We start from the raw sequence: 16983 nt of genomic DNA on the forward strand, positions 1-16983 counted from the left end.
TACAAATATTCCACATGACTTAGACATCATTGCTCTCAAAGCCAAACAATAGATTGAAATTATCAAGTTTCTCAAGATGTGCTCTGTTTCCATTCATCAACCATGCAACACAGTAATGGATTTGACAGATGGGGCAGCAGACAATACAAAACAAATTCACAGCAGAGAAGCAAACTAGAATGCATTTCTTCAAGGAGAGTTGAGGAAAACAACAGATGGGCTTCAAGAATACTACTGAAACTGTGAGAGGAACGTTGCAGACCAGCTCAATGAGGGCTAAAGTTCACCCAGCCAGGATTGTTATTTTTGAAGGTTGTTTGCATATTTGACCCCCAAAAAAACTAAACATTAGCGAAACAAACACTTCCTCTGTATTTGAATCCTAACTTTGGCCACGCTGCTAAGGGAAGGCTTGCACCATACAACTTTTATTTTAACAGGTGAATCAGTTTCCAGAATTAAAACCCTGTTTTCCTATTTTTGCAGCAAAAATATTAGTAGGTATCAAATGTTTGAAAAAAGTATTAAGATGATTTTCCATCTAAAAAATGTTTGCAATCTTTTGAAATTTACAATAATTAATAGGAAGTAAATATTACTATTCTGCAATTGTGTCTGCCTTGTCTACAACTTTGCTCCAATTTTTTTTAAGTTTGACCTGCAATTTTGGTAGGGCTTTCCTGAACACGTACAGCTGGAGGTACCATTTTTTTCAGATAAAGCATTAAATGCTAATTCCTTCCTCGGGTGAGAGGAAATATCCCTTGATACTACTTTGAAAAACAGAGGGAGGGACCCAGATTCCCAGCAATATTTATCCCTCATTCAGTAAAAAGCAGCTGACATGGTATTGCTGATTGTGAGACCTTGTTGTGCATCAATTGGTTGCAGTGTTTTCTCCATTGCATCAGTAATTACATTTCAAAAGTATTGTCTTATTAAAAGCTTCATGTTTTCTTCAGAAAGATGTGAAAGACTGTGTACAGCTACAAGTCCAATGTTCTTGGTTAAACACTTGGAACCATCATACCCAGTGTTTTGTGGGTAATGTAGTCCAGCAGCTGCCGGAAGTTCTTTGCGCAAAGCGGAAACGTGTCCGTCTGCCGGAGCCTTCCCGTTGTAAACACGCAGTGTAGCCCGGAGTCGGAAGACGAAAGTTTGTGTCGGGTTGTCACAATAAAATATCAACCGTGAAGAGAAGAAGCTGTGAGGAATGCCGGCGGGGAAAAGTTACAGGAAGAGAAGAGAGGAGGAGTCGGACGAGGAAGATGAGCAGCGGGTGGTGGAGGTCAGGTGAGAGCCGAAGCCTGGGTCAGGGATGTTCCGCTGCTCATCAGCGGCCAGGCTGGTAGCTGTCACTGTTTAATGCCCGCAGGCTCATGTGTGAGCCGGGCTCGGTGGGCACGATAAACGAGGGATCTGTCGTACACCAAAGCTTCTGGGCATCAAAAATAGCCTTTGATTTAAATGTAGCTGCCCCTTACTTCATCCAGTCTTCATCCTCCATTAAAATATCCTTCCATTTGGAAAAATTGGAAAAGACACCTTATTTTTCTTGTAAGATTTCCTCAACGTTGATAATCCTGTCATTGTTTATTGGTTATTTAGATATGGGAAGTATGGGGGCATATTTGCTCTCTACTCATTAATATTTTGCCCCCGACTTCTTGTCCATTGTTTTTGTTCGGGAAAAACCGATTTTGCAGCTTCTCAGCGGCACTTGCAATTATTGGTGATGCCAAACTAGGTCCCTTCGAAGGAGTGGCTCAGAGTCAAGAATGCAATCGCAATTAGGCCTCATCAGTGTGACGAGTTTCTTTCACATTCGCACCTGCAGTTTTATTTGTTTTCTTATGTTTACAGAAAGTGACAGGTTCGAACCAGCATCAACACTGGTGTTAAGTTAGTGTAACTTTAAAAAATGAAATATGATGTAAATACAGATAAAGCATTTGTATTATCTTGTCTTAATTTATGTCTAGCTGATATAGGCAGGCTCTTACCCGGGTTCAATTCCTGCCGCTGTCTGTAAGGAGTTTGTATGTTCTCCCCGTGTCTGTGTGGGTTTCCTCCGGGTGCTCCAGTTTCCTCCCACATTCCAAAGACATACAAATTAGCAAGTAGTGGGTATGCTATGTTGGCACCAGAAGCATGGCAACACTTACGGGCTGCCCCCAGAACACTCTACACAAAAGATGCATTTCACTGTGTGTTTCAATGTACATGTGACTAATAAAGAAATCTTATCTTCCATCAATGGTGCTTTTTAAAAAATAAAGCTACAGTGCCACATGGTGGTAACATTGAGAAAATGAAAGCAGTCCAGAAGCATTGACTGTTCATTTCCTTCCTTGGATGCTGCCTGACCCACTGAGTTCCTCCAGCAGATTGTTTATTGCTCCAGATTCTGAAGTCTCTTGTGTGTCATAGAACATAGAACTGTACAGCACAGAACAGGCCCTTCGGCCCATAGTGTTGTCCATTATGTTTAAAGCCTTCTGTTCTGATCACAAGCCATAAGCTCAATTCCTGATCGGTCTCCTGGAAAATGTCTGTGAATAAGCTATGCTATTTGCAAACCCAGTGTTATAAATGGCCCCAGAATGAGCTTTGGACTCTGCTGCCCATGTCCTAATTTGTAGCCAATGCTGTCTGCACTTTGCTTCTATTTTTCCTGACCAGCATTGGCTCTCAGAGTCATAGAGCAACACAGTACAGACAGAATGAGTCCATACTGATCGTGGTTCCCACCCAGCTGGTCCCCATTTCCTGTGTTTGGCCCATATCCCTTTAAGCCCTGCCCCCGCTTGTATCTGTTTAAGTGCTTCTTAAATGATACTATTGTACCTGCCTCAATCACTTTCACTGGCAACTCGTTCCATATACTCACCACTCTCTGTGTGGAAAAAGTTGCCCCTCAAGCCCCTTTTAAATCTTTTCCCTCTCACCCTAAATCTATGCTCCCTAGTTTTGGACTCCCCTACCCTGGGGAAAAGACTGTGACCATCCCTCTCATGATTTTATAAATCTCTATAAGACCACCCCTCATTCGCCTACACTCCAAGGAATAAAGACCTAACCCGGCCAACCTCTCCCTATAACTCAGGCCCTCTAGTCCTGGCAACATCCTCGTAAATCTTTTCTGCACTCTTTCCCATTTAACCACACCTTTCCTATAACAGGGTGACCAAAACTGTATGCAGTACTCTAAGTCCAGCCTCACCAACGACTGCAACATAATATCCCAACTCCTATACTCATTGCCCTGACTGATGAAAGCCAGTGTGCTAAATGCTTTTTCACCACCGTCTACCTGTGATGCTGCTTTCAACGAACTATGCACTTGTACTCCTAGGTCCCTCTGTTGTATTACGCTCCCTCATGCCCTACCATTCTGAGTATAAGTCCTATGCTGGCTTGACTTTCCAAAATGCATGCCTCAACTTATCTGGATTAAAATCCATTTGCCATTCCTCAGCACGTCACTGGCCTCAATTCCGAGGAACAAACTTCAACCACCACCCTCTGTTTCCTACCTCCGAGCCAATTTTGAATCCACCTAGCTAGCTCTCCCTGGATTCCGTGGGAACGAATCTTCTAGACCAGCCTACCATGCAGGACCTTGTCAAAGGCTTCGCTAAAGTCCCAATAGATGACATCCACTGTCCTACCCTCATCTACCTTTTTGGTTACCTCTTCAAAAAACTCTAAAAGGTTTGTAAAGCACGACTTTCCACACACACAGCCAAACTGACTCCACCTATTCAGACTCTGTCTATCCAAATGCTGGTAGATCCTGTCCCTCAGAATTCTCTCCAGTAACTTCCCCACTACTGAAGTCTGGCTGACCAGCCTGTAGTTCTCTGGTTCCTGGCTCTTGGTTTTTAAACTCTCACCATTTATTTGGATCCCTACATATCCCCACTTTTCCACAACCTTTTGTGTTATCTGCATTTCTTTGATTCTGGACTTTGTTCTATGAATTCAGAGATCCTACCACTCAGCTGCCAAGACTTTATAAATACAAGTCATAGTTGTTGTTATTGTTCACTGACACAGAGTAATATAGTCAGTCAGTAAGGGTTGTTGGATTACTGCTCTCTCCTGCTTTGTAATGAATTAGCTACTGGAAATGTAATAACAGGCCACATTATATCACCTGTGCTTATTTTTTCTGTACCTTTTCTCGTACCTCAAGTTTGATGGAGTGATATGAAACTTCAGTAATGATTCTGATCGGTATTACAAAGAGAATAATTATGTTTCCTTCGCATTTTGTGCACCTTTTGATTTTTTTCTCTCTTTTGTATAAGAAAACACTGTTCCAAATCAGTTATGGTCAACTTTCTCGTTTCCTAGGTCAAAACTAGATGAACTGAAGGAAATTCAGAGTTTGAGGAAAAGACAAAATGGAGTGAGGTAGGTGTAAAAAGGGCACTTGAACATTACATACAAGGTGTGTGTACCAAATTACACCCTGGTTCTACAAACTATTTTATTTGGTGGAGTCAGTGAAAACCACCTTTCAGAGGAGCTACATTAGCATGTTGTATCTGTGCCAACATAGTTCCTTATTGGTTCTGAACACAAGGGTGGGTGAGGCTTTAAGTGCATGTGACTGTAATATGATTACATTTGAAATTTAAAAAATAGAGGTTACTAAACCCAGAATAAATGGCCTGATTTTAAAAGATCAGTTTTTAACTGTTCGCTAAGGCTGGGCAAAGTGGGTGGGCCTGTGAAGTTGGAATATGGCCAGGGGAATGGAGAAACTCTGGACTTCCAGGAGGTGAATACATTGGATCAACATGCATCTATTTAAGCAAAAAAGGTACCAAGTTTAAAGGCTATCTCACCTCACAAAATAAGACTATCAACCCATTCATTAAAAAAGGTGAAAATAGCTAATAGGATCTTTAAAGAAAATGGTGCAGAATTAATACTGATTCCTACTAAAAGGCATACTTGGAGCATTTGTATCTCTTTACCACAATTTCTTTGAATTGACCTCTTTGACCAAGCTTTTGAATATCTCCATATTCAAAGTGATATCTCCATATTGGATTGATGTCAAATTTTGTCCAGTTATGTTACTTTTGGATATTTTGCCACGTTAAAGGTGTTATCCAAATACAATTTGTACAATATGTAATTTTTGTTGAATTTAAAAGGTAATCAAAATGGCAAAATAAAAATTCAGATTTAAGTATGATGAGTGGGGATAATTTTTCCAATTGTATTAAGATAAACTAGGGAATGGAGAAGGATCATTGAATGCAGAATCAGATGTGGAAATGACAACTGATGCTGCGCAGCCTGTAGATGTTAAATATGTTTTTGCTGAATGTTCACTGAGGAAATGGCTCACTTGTTCGATCTGGAGAGGAATTAAAAGATGTTAATGCGGATACTCAGCAAATTAGCCAGTAATTACTAGCTACTAGTCAGTGCCAGGGCAATGGAAAAAGGGCCAGTGTTTTCCCTTTTTTTTAAAAAGTAATAAAACAGACCAATGAGTGTGATGTCTTAAGATTGATTATTAGGTTAAGATTATTAAGTATCTGTATGGAAGTAAAATGATAAAAGCAAACATGGAGTTCATGAAGGGAAGGCCTTGCCAATTTAACTCTTTGAAGGCATGATAAAGGAACTGGCTGGAAGGAAATTGCTTTAAATGACAACACAGAGCTCATGCAGATCACCTAGGAAACAAGATTCGAAAGATTCCATGATTCTAAATCCTGTAGTGAGTTTCCAGTTTTTGTGGTTTCCATCAGAAGTGAGCCCCAAGAAGAAACAAAATGGCCATTGTAAAAAAAAGCCAGTCTACCTTAAGTGAACTCTCTTTCTGTGCCTGTTATAGTGCTGCCGCCCTGCTGGTTGGGGAGCAAGTACCAGAGGAAACTTCAAATGTGGTAAGTTGTTGCGGTGTTTGTCATTGTCAGTGTAGCTAATTGGAGTGGGGTCTTGTATGTTCAGCTCTTTGACAGAGTCATCCAGCTAAAGCCATCACTGTTCCTTCCTCATGGTTGTGAAAATTTTACTCCTTGAAATAATCGTCTAATTCACGTGGGAGTTATTGGACAGTAATTTTCAGTTGAAATAATACCAAGGCGAATGGCACTGGGGATTATGTTGTTATGCTACAGTAACTTCAGCCAAGGGCAGATACATCAAGCACTTCACCCACCACTACACTTCATTTATAAATACACATCATCACCTTTGGTTGTTTATACAGCTGGCAAAAGGTCTGCCTGAAGCTTAACAGTTGCTCATGAGTTGTTCCACCAACTGCCTGGATGACTCTAATGTGTAGCAAATAAATGTATGGGTTTCTTTTTTCATCCGTACTTCAAAATTCTCCTCAAAACCTAATCCTTCATCCATGCCTGCAATTCCCCTCCCAATCTCTTTTTTTTGGCACTATTATCTCCCTCTTGTATGTCGCATTTGCCCTTTTACATGAATAATGTGTATAAATGCAAATGTTGTAATGTGTCACTGAGCTGGGAGGTTAACTTTGTCTGATTGCTATGAAGGAAACTTGCAAGAGAATATTATTGTTTGGAAACTGTTTTGCAGCATTTTTTTTCTCCTGGATAGGATGACCCTTTCAAACTGAAGACAGGTGGTATGATTGATATGAAGATAATAAAAGATCGAAAGCGAGAAAGGTGGGTAATCAGAAAATCCATTTTTGTTTAATTCATTATTATAAAAAGCAATACAGCACGGAAGTAAACCCTTCAGGCCATCGTGCTTATACCTTGCATTTTTAAAATAAATCTATACTTCAGGTCCAAATAAAGCCCGTTGCAGTTTTTGGAATGCCAGATAGCAGCCACGTAACTATATTCTTTGTCATACTCAGCTGTACGTTTATATATGTGGATCTATGTTGTCTTTGTGGTATAAAAGAACATGTAGTTTTACTTATTGTTTATATTTTTCATTTCTTTCATTCACCCAAATGGCAAAAAAAAGATGCAAAGTACACAGAGTAAAATTTTATTCATTTGAATTACATCTGAGAAAACAATGAAAGTAGGTAGACTAAAACTCTGATAACCTGCTATCTGAATGTTTGGTTCAGCATCTGGCTCACCAAGTTCTGTTTGCCACGCTCCCTTTAAACTCACTGGGGCCCTATTTGTCCCCTTCCACAACTTTGGGGAATTGCAAGAATGAAGAGTAATCAACCAGTCCATGGTATAAGATGCAGGCAATGTTACCATTATAAACTCTCCATAGTCTTGGAACTGTGCCAATGAGTTGAAGAAATGCCAATGCAGCCCTCAAGCAGAACCTTGATTAATCTGTTGGGGAAGCAATAGTGTTTCAGCAGTATTTGGTTCCTGGAAATTGACTGATGAATTGCACACTTCCTTTTTCTTTTCCAGGATTGAGGAGGAAGACACAGACTTGAACTTGGGCACATCATTTTCAGTGGAGACAAATAGACGTGATGAGGATGCTGACATGTATGTTTGGCCTCATGTGGCACTGTTTTGAAATACAAAAATTGCCTTTTGTTTTCTCAGAAAGCAAAAAAATGCAGGTGCTGAAAATTTGAAATATAAACAGAAAATGCTGGAAATACACAGCAGTTTAGGAAGCATCTGTGAAGGAAATCACAGCTTTATTGTTGCAGGTCGATGACTTTGCATCATCCTGAAACAATAACTCTATTTCTGTCTCCACAGATATTTCCTGACCTGCTGAGTATTTCAGCATTTTCTGCTTTGTGTTCAAGGGCACATATTAAATCTAGTTCCATGCATTGGTTTACTCTGACGGTTACCTGACCCTTGTGTTGGCCTGTTGCTCATGCAATATCATCCTGAATTTCCCCTCTAGTTCAAGGTTTGTTTGCTTCAGGGTAAAACAACTGCTCAGAACATGCTGTTTGGAGTGTTTGGTGCACTACCTGTTGAACAAGATGATGTTCATCTCCTCTATAATGTGCATTGCTTTTATGGTGAGGAATTCCAGGAGTCTGCTTTTTTGATCTGAATGTAAATTAAACAAACCTACACTCACTTTGAGGGAGTTAAATATGAGGGGCAATTGCAAAAAGCTGGTCAGAGTGATTGTTTAGAGATTGCATTGCTCTTTAACTTGCACAAAGCATTTGCACCAAATGTTGTCACTGAGAACACTGAGAAATGTTGTCCTACGAGCTTCAAAACAAATGGAGAGAGTTGAGGCTGCAACATTGAAACTAACTGATTTTGGGGGATGAAGATAATACCCCATGATCTTTCATCATAAAATTATCATGCCTTCGTCTGGTGTTCTTTCCCCATTGTCCTGCAATTTATTTCAAATATTTATCCATTTCACTTTTGTATATTATTAGTTTTGCTTCACCATCCTTTAGTCAGTGAATTCCAAATCATAACCTATAGTTTTTAAAAGGAAACAAAATCACCTTAAATCCCTGTCTTCAGGTTACTGACACTCCTGGTGGAAACAGTTTTTTTTCACTATATCAAAATCCTTCATAGTTTTGAACCTCTTAAATTTCATCATCATCTTTGTTGTAATGAGAACTACCTCAGCTGCCAAGTCTCTCCACAATACTAAAGTCTCTCCACCAACCTAGTAAATCTCCAATGCCTTGACATCTCATGTAATGTTAAAAATGAGGACAGATACATTGCTTGCCATATTGATGCCTCCTACTGTGGGCATTCCCCAATGCCCACAGTAGATGGAACTGATTTCCTTTTACCTTCCTATCAGCTATCGTAGTTCAGGACAGTAAGAACCTTAAGTTCTTAACCTGTCACTTCTCACTAAGCATCCTCATTCACTAATGTATTGACCACTTGTTCTGTCTTAGGATGAAGTATATTGAGACAGAATTGAAGAGGAGGAAGGGAATCCTGGAGAATGAGGAACAGAAGACAAAGGTCAAAAATCCAGAAGATCAGCTGTATGAATTGCCTGACAATATCAACATTTCTTCTGCCAAGCGGACAGAAGAAATGTTATCCAATCAGATGCTAAGTGGCATTCCTGAGGTTGATCTGGGTATTGAGTAAGTGTTTAATTTATCTTTTTGGTTCAACATTTGAAGAAGCTCCTGAAAATTCTGGTTAGTATGGTTCCAACTGCACAATGCTCTTAATCTGGAGAAATACTCCATCTCATTGACCTGCATGGTTAGCTACAATAATCATAATAACAGATGAAGAACTACAGAATTTATCCCACTTTATCCAGCAAGTTCCAAAGAGTGGGTAAAATTTTGCCAATTAACAAATGTATATTGCAGATGCTGGATCATAAGTCCCTTTGAGTATGGAAATGAATAGGTAGACCTCTGTCTACCACTGTAACTGGGATGAATTTCACACACACAATTTGTATTATGTACTTACCTCCATTCACTGCATCTTGCTGGAAAAAAAGTAATTGAGAGGTTTTTCTGTGGTTTGATCACTGTTGTGGTTTACAGGGAATCTATTTCAAAAGACAATATTAAATGAATTCTTGCCTGCTGTAAATTTTGCCTGAACTCAATGACTGACACAGTGGCAATAATCATGAGAAATGTAACTTTCACACTGTGTCTTGAGACTGGAATTCAGTATTCTGCCAATATGAGATTCCCTGTAAACATTCATTTGTGTAGCAGTGCAGCCCAGTCTTTAAAAAGGAATAGATTATCTACCCACTCTGTCCATTCAGTTACCCACAAGATTGTTTTGATGCATTTATAAAAAACAATAATCCTGAATTCTTCTTGTTGACAGGGACGTGACCAGTCCTTTTTTGAACCTGACATATTTCTGGATACTACCATCCTTTCAGATAGTCTGTTCCACAGTTACCACTGTTTTGATAAATTCTTGGCTGAATTTTCACTAGATTATGTTATTCTTAATCTGAAATGTGATCCTTTTGAAAAATGATTTTCAGTGTACTTTTTCAAGAGAAAAATATGTCAATACACCAGGAATGTTTGGTTGTAGCTATATCTACAAAGAATGTCTACAACATATCTGCTGTAGCACAAATGGGAGATCAGTCAAGCCATTGTGTATGTTCAGGCAGTCAGAATTTACTTGTTCAATTGCTTCATTGTACTTTCCTTATAGTCCTGAAAATGTTTCCACTTCAAGCATTTATCCAATTCCCTTTTTAAAATTGCTTCTACACCATTCTTCAGGCAGTGCATTTCAGATCTTCATTTGCTGCATGACTTTCTTTTTCACAAGTTGTCAAGGATTTCCTTGATTTTTTTTTGAAGTGCAAAAATAAAGAATATTATCAGCACTGAAGAGGCAAAAGCCCAGCTCTTGGCTGAACAACGCAACAAAAAGAAGGATAACAGCACCTCCTTTGTACCCACGAATATTGCAGTCAATTACGTCCAGCATAACCGGTGTAAGTACCATAAAGGACACATTTCGTGATTGGTCGCTGTAAATGTTATAATTTTGTGAGTGTTGTTTACTGTGCAAGTGTTTCCGGGGGACAAGCATCTTCAGTTTAGACATAAAAGCAAGAATACTATGGATGCCGGAAAACTAAAATAAAAACAGAAATGATGGGAAACACTCAACAGGTCAGATGGCATCTGTGAAGAGCAAGGAAGGGTTAATGTTTTGGGGCAATGGCTTTCAGTGACCTTGAGAGATTTATGTTGTTTTTATTATGGAAATGCAGAGGCATGGAAAAGGGAAAGAAAGAATAATGTAGAAGGTCAGCGAGGGTGTGGAAAGGATGAATGACTCAAAGGATGGTGGTATGAGACAAAAGGTGGTGGTTTGAGTCCTTGCCTTAAACAGTATTTGTAGTTGATTTTTCCCTCAGGACAGGGAGACACTTTTGTTGTACATGACAGAACAGCAGGAACCTAGGAAGAGGGCTGAAAGATGTCTAATGATGAAATTACTTTGACCTTCCATTGAAAGAAGCCAAAGCAAGATGTGTGTTTGTTCTAATTCCCGTACAATTCCAGCACTTGTTCATTTTGAGAAACAAGTAGAAGAGGTAGCATTAGAACTCACCTTGCTAGTTCTGGTGAACTATGGCAGGTTTATATACAAGGACTGCCATGTTGCTTTAGTTTGTATTTTCTGACTCAGACGTGAGATTACCCCACAGTGGCACTGCCCCTGTGTCTGTGGCTTCAAACCCCTCCCGCATGATTGAAGCTACTAGAATTGACTAGTACTCTTCTGCAGTGCTGAAGTTATGAAACATCAAAGACCATTGGATCAATTACTCGTTTTGGGTGAAAGGTCAAATATTTCATGCTAGAGTGTGAAAAGCAGGGAATCTTCTTGTTAGCCTAGCCAACAATCTCCTCACCACTGTTATTTGTGGGATGTTACTGTGTGCACAGTGTCATTTTGCATTCAGTGAAGCTGCTGTACTTCCAAGCTATTTCTTACGCTTTTTTGAGATGCAGGAGAAAGTGCCACAGTGCTCAGTTGCAGTCCCAAGATTCAACTATTTTATCTAACTGAACTCGTACGTAGTCCAATATGTTAGGGATCCCTGAATGCACGGAAGGGTGCCCCTAATACCAACCACTTCCTCAGAGTGCTCTATTATTCACAATGCAGTTGTTGTATTGTGAAATTCCAGATTCAAAGGAATTCTGAAAACCCAAAAAAAAACTTGAGCATAATAGATTGTGTTCTTACCTGTTATGAATTGACTACATGGTAAGGAGAGAGAGAGTAAGGTGTTTATCCAGTTCCTTACAGAGATGTTATCTTAAACATTTGATACCCTCTAAACTTGACATCTCAGGTCACATGCTATTACCCCACAGTGGATCTGCCCCCGTGCCTCTACTGCTGCTACCTATGTGAAAGTAGCTACTTCCCTTCGGAGGGAATTGGAGAGGAAATATTCTGAGTTGTTTTTCCTTTTGTGTTTCTGTCTCTCCCAGGGGATTACAAGACTGCGGGGAATGAGGGAGGTGTTTAGTTAACAATGTTCCAGTTATCAGTGCTGTGAGACAAGCATAATGGACCTGCATAACTTTTCGTGCTTGCCAATTTCATTGGTCCAACATAATTAAGCACAACTTCATGCAATCTGTATTTGGAAGTCATGGAATAAGAACCTTAGCTGTAAAAAAATTAAGTTTTCTTTACTGCTGTGGAAAAAAATTGCTTTCCATGGTTACTGAGTAGAGATGTGTGGGTCTCGGGATTGTTACAGATACAAAGGATTGGCATTTTCATACCAAGTACGTTTTAAAATTGTATGAAATTGCTCTTCGCTAAGTGATGCATTGCTGTTTTGTTCTTTTGCAGTCTACCGTGAGGAATTGCATGCACCTGCAAAACGGAATAAAGAGGAAGCCAAACCTCGGCCCTTGAGAGTAGGAGACACTGATAAACCAGAACCTGAACGTAAGTAACATCTGTCTTAGTAACAGCATACTGTTAGATCACAACAAAATGTTAAAAAATTCTAATTGTTTGCAAATTAACATCATGGTTAACTACTTGTAATTAATTCAGGGGCTGGTCACCTGGAGCATCCTTAATTGTTCTCTCTGTTGCTGCTGCTAACCTTCAGGATGGAAGAGGCTCCAGTGAGAATCCATTTGCCTGGATTTGTGCAGCTCCAACAATCTAACAAGTTTGATTGGAATCCTAAATATTTACTTCTCCATCTCTGCCACACCAGGGATACAGTGTATACCATTTGCAAAATACATGCAGTAGTTCGCAAAGCCTTGAGGTCTTTTCCCAAGCCTGCTCTGCCGTTCTTCACAATTAGAGCTAATCTGCTATTCCAACACTGTTTTCTTGCACTATTCTCATATTCCTTTATTCCATTAATATCCCGAAATCTATTAATCTCTGTTCTGAATGAACTGCCACCTGTCGGGACACGGTCACCATGTAAGTTTCTTTTTAAATCAGTCAGAATGTATGTTGCTGTTTCCTCATTCGCTGAGGAGTTTACAACAGTAAGAGTAGCTTCCTGAGAAAAGGCAGCAGTTCCAAAGGCAACTCTTCATCGCATACTTGTGGGCACTTGGGAATGGGCAACAAATGTTTACATTGCTAGCAATGTTCACATCCTATAAACGGAAAATAAATTCTATTTGCTCATGTCTCCAACGGGCCCACATTCTATTTTCCTACTTCCCCTCCTAGGATATTTAGAAGAACATCTATATTGGCATTAATATCCCATTTAAATCCCCTTCTCATACCTCTTGCTGTTTGTTCCTTTTGTTGCTTGTTATAGCTGTACCACTTCACTGGATTTCCACTTTTGGATTTGATTTTATTTCTGCCTTATTTTTAGCGCGGATACTTAAATAAATAAAGTGGATCCTCTATCTTTTAGGGTTTGTATTGCCCAAAAAGCTGTTTTAACAATTGCTTTTTTCCCCCCAGTTTAATTTGGTCTATTTATTTCTCATCCCTTTTCAGGTCTATTTGATTTAAATGCTAAACTTCTCCTAGGATTCTCCCTTATCCCCATTAAATCTAATAAATTAATTATGGTCACTTAACTTATTCCACTATTGTCATATTGTTAACTAATTCAGGTTATACTCAGAATATTTTGTTTCTAATCATGCTCAGGTTGTAGCCAGATGTCTAATGATACCCATTGAGCTGTATTTGTAATATTTTGTTCTGTGCACAGAAAAAATAGTGTAACCCCATCTTGCCCATTTGTCCTGAGGTTTTCTCCTGCATCCATTCTTGCCAATGCTCTCCAGGTTGATAAATAAGCAACTTATTATGTTCTGAATTTTCATACATTTTGCATTATTTTTAATGTTTCTTTTACTGTTGCCTCTTTAAACCTATTGTATCCCTGGAGAATTGGTTATCTATCACTTTTTCTGTGCTGAACTTTGTCCTTTCCATTTCTTTAAACTGCCATTGCAAAAAGCACAAGCCACCATTATGCAGTTTACCCAACTAAGAACTCATCGACAGGAACACAACTAGATTCTCAACAATAAGGACCTGCACAAAGACGGACTTGTGCAACAAAAATGGCCACATATTGGGGAATGGGATGCTGGCGGGGATGGAAAGATCTGCCCACAAAACAGCTGGGGAAAATTGACAACTGGGAGAGCTGTACCAACATCTTGGGTAGCTGTCAGAACTGTCAAATATGGTACGTTTCTGACACAAACATCAAAAACTTAAACTGTTCAAACTATTAAATTAACAGTTAAACTAAAAGACTTGGCTACAAGCTAAGTGTGAGTTTTAAATTGTCTCCTCCATTGAAAACAATGGTAAAAAAACATCCTACACCAGGTCTAACCTGATGGGTTGTTCAAGCAAATTCTCCACCTTAAATGGCAAATAGGCATTGCTGCAATGCTCACTGGAATCTGAGTTCTCCAACACTGGAGTGTTGGACAAACAAACAAAAACTACTGACACTGCATGAATGTATGCTGACATTTCCCAGCAAAAAATTGACCCATTATTTACACCCAGATCTTCTTCAATGGTTTAAATTTCTTTCTGAAATGTATCCTCTTTCGCACTGCATCCTACTGGCTATCATAGTAAGTACTTCTTGGTGTATGTAAAAATACAAATGGGTTAAGCCAACGGGAAATTATTTGATTCTTTTGAGCTTTTTCCGCATTAAATAGAATGAGTCCTTCAAAGTACATCACTGAAAAGCTGATATTTATATGTTCCATCTCCTTCAAGAGTAACTATGGGTCAACTGTATTGATGGTTTTAAATTCTGGATTTTCTGTGTTAAGACAACAAAGCTATTAAAAATATTGCTTTTGCATATGCAGAATCTCCTCCAAATCGCAAACGTCCGTCAAATGAAAAGGCAACAGATGACTACCATTACGAAAAGTTCAAGAAAATGAGCAGAAGATACTGAAGGGTGGCTCAGACTATTCCGGCTGTTAGTGCATTTTAAATGGCTCGAGTGACAATGTAACTGCAGAGGTATTGTCTTTCAAGAGTGAACCTATAATTCTATCCGATGTTCATCAAAGAAATTTGAAAACCACAGAACACTGTGGTAGGATAATGGGCACAAAACCACAAACGCCCTGAGAGAAGGTCCCTCCTTCACACTGTTTTGAACATTTTCATTGCTTTGTATCTGAGCTGAATGGCATGGAAACTGTAAAAAAAAACTGAATAGAACAGGGAAAATTGAAGCAAGATGACTCTATTTTAACTAACCTACTCTGGTTCATGTGTCAATTTTCACATCAGAATTTTGTGTAAAAGTTGAATTGAAGGAACCTGATGGCTCACAACAATCAGAAGAAGCCATTGTGACCTGTTCCAGTGCTTCTGTCAATCTAACAGTGATTTCTTTTTTAAATGCATTCACCTAATGAACATGTGTTCCACAGGTGGCATTGCTGTTGTCAGAGCTAGTTAATCTCATCTCTTTAAATGGGATTTGAATTCCCTTATTTTATTCATCTGCAAAGCTGCAAATAGACAAAAATTATTGTAGATTAAGTTTGAAGATTATTATTACAATTACTATTCTGGATTGTATCTTTGTGTTGTAAATGTATCCAAGATAAATTTCTTGTTCAATGATTTTCTATAAATGCTTTTCTGATTTATTTTGCTTGGCCTTCTGTTTGCAATTGGTACTGCATTTGGGGAAATGTATATTAGAGATGATATGCAGAGTTCCCAACATTCATCAAGATATCTTGGGGGGTCATTCATTAAGACGACAGCTGATCAAGTCTACTTTCTTACCTGATACCCATATCCTTTCTAGGATGGAACACTGAACAAAAATTTCTGTCCCAATAACTTGAGAGTTTGTTAGTATTGGAAATGGAAATACAATTGATATGTACTTCCAAAATGCATTTGATAAAGTGCCAAATAATAGGCTTGCCATCAGAATCAGGTTTATTATCACTGACATATGTCATGAAATTTGTTTTGTGGCAGCAGTACAGTACAAGACAAAAATTGTTACAAGTTACAAAAATAAATAAATAGTGCAAAGTTTCAAGTTTGAAAGCTGTGAAATGAAACGGCCTGTAGTAGGATGGATGGAAAATTGGCTAAGAGACAAGAATAGCAATGATGGGTTGTTTTTTGAAATGGAGGTCAGTGTACTGTGGAGTTCCCCAGAAGGTGGTACTATGACATCTAAAGTTATTAATGATTTGAAATTAGATATACACAGCATAATTTCCAAATTTGCAGAAGACAAAATCTGGAGGCATAGTGAGGGGCATAGATTAGGTGAATGAACAGAGCCTTTTTTTCCCTAGGGAAGGGAATCAAACTAGAGGGCATAGATTTAAGGTGAGGGGGAAAGATTCTGAAGGGCAACTTCTTCATGCAGAGGGTGGTGCATATTATGGATCGAGCTGCCAGAGGAACTGGTTGAGGCAGGTACAATAACAACATTTAAAAGACACTTGGACAGGTATATGGCTAGGAAAGGTTTAGAGGGAAAATGGACCAGATAAGGGCAAGTGGGACCAGCTTAGATGGGCATCTTGTTTGGCATGGACGTTGGGCTGAATGGCCTGTTTCCATGCAGTATTAATCTATGACACAGAATTAAAGTGACAACAGGAAAAATATTTTGCACAGCAAAATATCTGGCGTAGTGGTGGAGGCAAATTCAGTTATAGTGTTCAGATGGGAGCTGTATACGTACCTAACATGAGATGTTAGGGCTACATGAGAGGAAGGGAAAAATGGGGGCCTGCTGAACTGCTCCTACTGTTCCAGTAGGGGCTTGATGACCATGCTGTAACTACATGACTAGTCCTTTGACTATACTCCAAGTCCAGATTCTCCAGCCTGTGAAATTGGCCTCTTTGCATCCACCTTGTCAGTCCTTCTCAAAATCCTGCATTTCCCCCTGAAATCATGCATATTACAACAAGAACACAGACAAGACAGTGTCAGAGACCATTGGGTTGTCATAGAAATGCAATTAATAGTCACAGCCACTGTGGCTAAATTAAAATAAGTAAACTAATGGATATCA

The 16983-nt window shown here is 39.2% G+C and overlaps 1 protein-coding gene across 1 annotated transcript; it reads left to right on the top strand.

The window, feature by feature from the left end:
- The first annotated feature begins 1109 nt into the window (after window positions 1-1109).
- Window positions 1110-15554, top strand: c23h9orf78 (chromosome 23 C9orf78 homolog). Its single transcript, XM_052037095.1, has 9 exons — window positions 1110-1293; window positions 4360-4419; window positions 5864-5915; window positions 6607-6677; window positions 7404-7484; window positions 8849-9046; window positions 10262-10398; window positions 12288-12386; window positions 14780-15554. The coding sequence occupies exons 1-9, from the start codon at window positions 1214-1216 to the stop codon at window positions 14869-14871; spliced, it is 870 nt and encodes a 289-aa protein (XP_051893055.1). The 5' UTR covers window positions 1110-1213; the 3' UTR covers window positions 14872-15554.
- The last annotated feature ends 1429 nt before the right edge of the window (window positions 15555-16983 follow it).

The sequence above is a fragment of the Pristis pectinata genome, chromosome 23 (genome assembly GCF_009764475.1).
Source record: "Pristis pectinata isolate sPriPec2 chromosome 23, sPriPec2.1.pri, whole genome shotgun sequence".
In the NCBI taxonomy this organism is placed as follows: domain Eukaryota; kingdom Metazoa; phylum Chordata; class Chondrichthyes; order Rhinopristiformes; family Pristidae; genus Pristis; species Pristis pectinata.